The sequence below is a fragment of the Lycorma delicatula genome, chromosome 6 (genome assembly GCF_047948215.1).
Source record: "Lycorma delicatula isolate Av1 chromosome 6, ASM4794821v1, whole genome shotgun sequence".
Classification (NCBI taxonomy): Eukaryota; Metazoa; Arthropoda; class Insecta; order Hemiptera; family Fulgoridae; genus Lycorma; species Lycorma delicatula.
The window spans coordinates 105,008,905-105,011,374 of NC_134460.1; the positions used below are offsets into that span (position 1 = coordinate 105,008,905).

Here is a 2,470-nt window from a genome sequence, read left to right on the forward strand (position 1 = left end):
AACCTACAAAAATCTGTACTTATTAATCATAATTAGTAGCTTAAAATATTTCCTCTTTTATGTCGTTTGTTATCCTAATCTTCTTACGCTTAATTTTAATTATTTTCACCAAAATCATCCTTAAAATGCATTCAAAATTTCCTAATCTTCTTTTTATTCTTTACAAAGCGTCTTTTCCGAGCTATTAATGTTTTGTATATTAGTTCATTATGAACTTATTTTGCCATGATAAACTGGCGATTTAACACAATTTATTTACGATTTCCACTTTGACTTCTAAAACTTTTTCGATATTTGTTAATATTTTTTTTGTGTCGGTGACAATGTTGAATGATTTTGTATCAGAAATAATCTGTGAAAAGATACTGGATACGGCTACTTCCTCTTATTAAAGTTTTAACACGAAGAATTGTTTTAATAATCGGTTATAATCGACAGTTTAACAAAGTAAAGGAAGCACTTGAAAAGCGTTCGGTTTAAGAAAACGGACACATATTAACAAATGTTAATCTCCAGAAGTTTATTTGTAAACTAAAACTGTTTTATGGAACCTAGAATAAATCATTTTAAAAAATAAACCGTCTTACAGTAGATTAATTAATATATTAGTATTACATTTAATTTTAAAAACAAGTTTATTATTATACAGTGATGCTATTTCTCAGCAGTACAGAATGGGTTTGGACGAATTAACATTGCTTTGTAACAGCTTTCAATTTGGTTGTTCAGAAGACTGTTATATTTTTGTATTCTAAAAATAAACCAAAAATATTTTGTACAACGGCAAGTACGTATAAGAGAATGTTAAACTAAGAAGGTTTACCATGATTTTATACATTTCTGTTTATTTTTTTTAAACCTTGCTTTGAATGATACACGATCACAAGATATTGGTGTTGAATTTGTTTTTAAGAATTTATAATTAAATTACACTAATACTTTTTTTTTAATTGTATGATTTTTAGTTTGTAAAACTTTGGGACTTTTATTTTTTCTCCACAGATGTTTTCTTTACGTTACGTATTAATAATTGGTCATGTTTAAACGTGTCTGGTTACATAGTAAAATATTGCACAATAATACTAGATACTGATGTCGCTGCCTATAATTAAACTTTGTCGATTTTATTCAAACATGGGTCTTCCAAATGTATTTGAGAGAGGTCCAATTTAAGCAATATTGCTTATAATTAAAAATATAAATTTAATCTAACCAAATCTAACCTACGCTCGCTTCGCCTGATAACCTTGACTAGCGAACGTAGGTTAGGTTTGGTAAGATTATATTTATAATTTGTCGGGTTTTAAACCTGTTTAAGCATAAGCAATTACTAATACGTAACGTAAAAAAACATTGTCAGGGAGAAACAGAAATGACTCGAACTTTCTTCTTTTTTTTACATAATTGTTATATATATAACGATATGAGTGAATAAAATAACATGAACATTTTTTATTTTTATGCAGAATGGAGAATGATTTTTTATTGTTGTCTTATTATTTTTCAGGTGTTTTGATGTCAGTGGTTTTCAAGTAGTGGACGGTGGTAAACAAGCGGGTCCCAGAGGGTGGCCCCAAAGCGCCTAGGGTCAAACGAAATGGATGTTGCGGGCTTGGCCTCTTGTGCCCTGGCCTACATTCTTTATCACAATACGCTGGACGCCGGCTTCGTTTATGATGACAGGTAGACATTTTTTTGTTGTGTTGTTAATATAACCAATTTTAATTTCGTTCTCGTATCATTTCTTTTTGTAATTTTATTGAAGCTTTAGTTTGTTATGATTAAATTGTTTTTTGTAATTATTAAAATTAATCTAACAAATTTCCTCAACATATATTTTTAATGTGATATTTTATATTATATAATTAATCACGGAAGAAGAAAAATCGGTATTTAAGAATTATACTCAATGAATTCATCAGTGGAAGAATTTGGGTTTTATACCTTATTAAAACTTGTTATTTTCAGTATTATAATTATTATCCTTTATCGGAGTTTTACTTTATTTGAAGTAATTCTGTAAGATCTATGGAAAATTGCGCATAAAAATTAAACTGTTTTCTTTTAGCGTTCTACTTCCTGGAAAGTTACCTTTTCTTGGAACTGCTATACGTTTTCAGAATAACTTGGCGTCATCTAAAGCAGAGCTACCGTGGTTTGCTTGGAACAAGAAAATTCACGATTATCTTGAATTGCCTTATGTTTCCGACGAGATCAAATGTTTCGGTTCGAGTTAAAGTCAACGATTAGACAATCATGTAAACTTTCTTTCAGTTAATCTTTTAGATAATAGTGAAGATGTCCGGAGATTAAAACGCCTACACGAGCTGGACTTGGGGAATCTGATTCACATTTGAGTTGTTTCGGTGTTAGATATGTGATGAACATCATTACTATACCTTAATGAAGTGCTTACCTCCCTTCTATTTATTTATGTGAACTTGTAACGCTACTGTTTTGTTTATTTCTA

At 29.6% G+C, this 2,470-nt stretch overlaps 1 protein-coding gene across 1 annotated transcript in view; it reads left to right on the top strand.

Moving 5' to 3' along the window:
- The first annotated feature begins 1,556 nt into the window (after window positions 1-1,556).
- Window positions 1,557-2,470, top strand: part of Tmtc2 (Transmembrane O-mannosyltransferase targeting cadherins 2) — a 1,137,584-nt gene continuing 1,136,670 nt past the window's right edge. Inside the window, exon 1 of the mRNA XM_075369640.1 lies at window positions 1,557-1,683. Coding sequence (XP_075225755.1) covers window positions 1,598-1,683 — 86 coding nt within the window. The 5' untranslated portion in view covers window positions 1,557-1,597. The remainder of the gene's footprint in view (window positions 1,684-2,470) is intronic.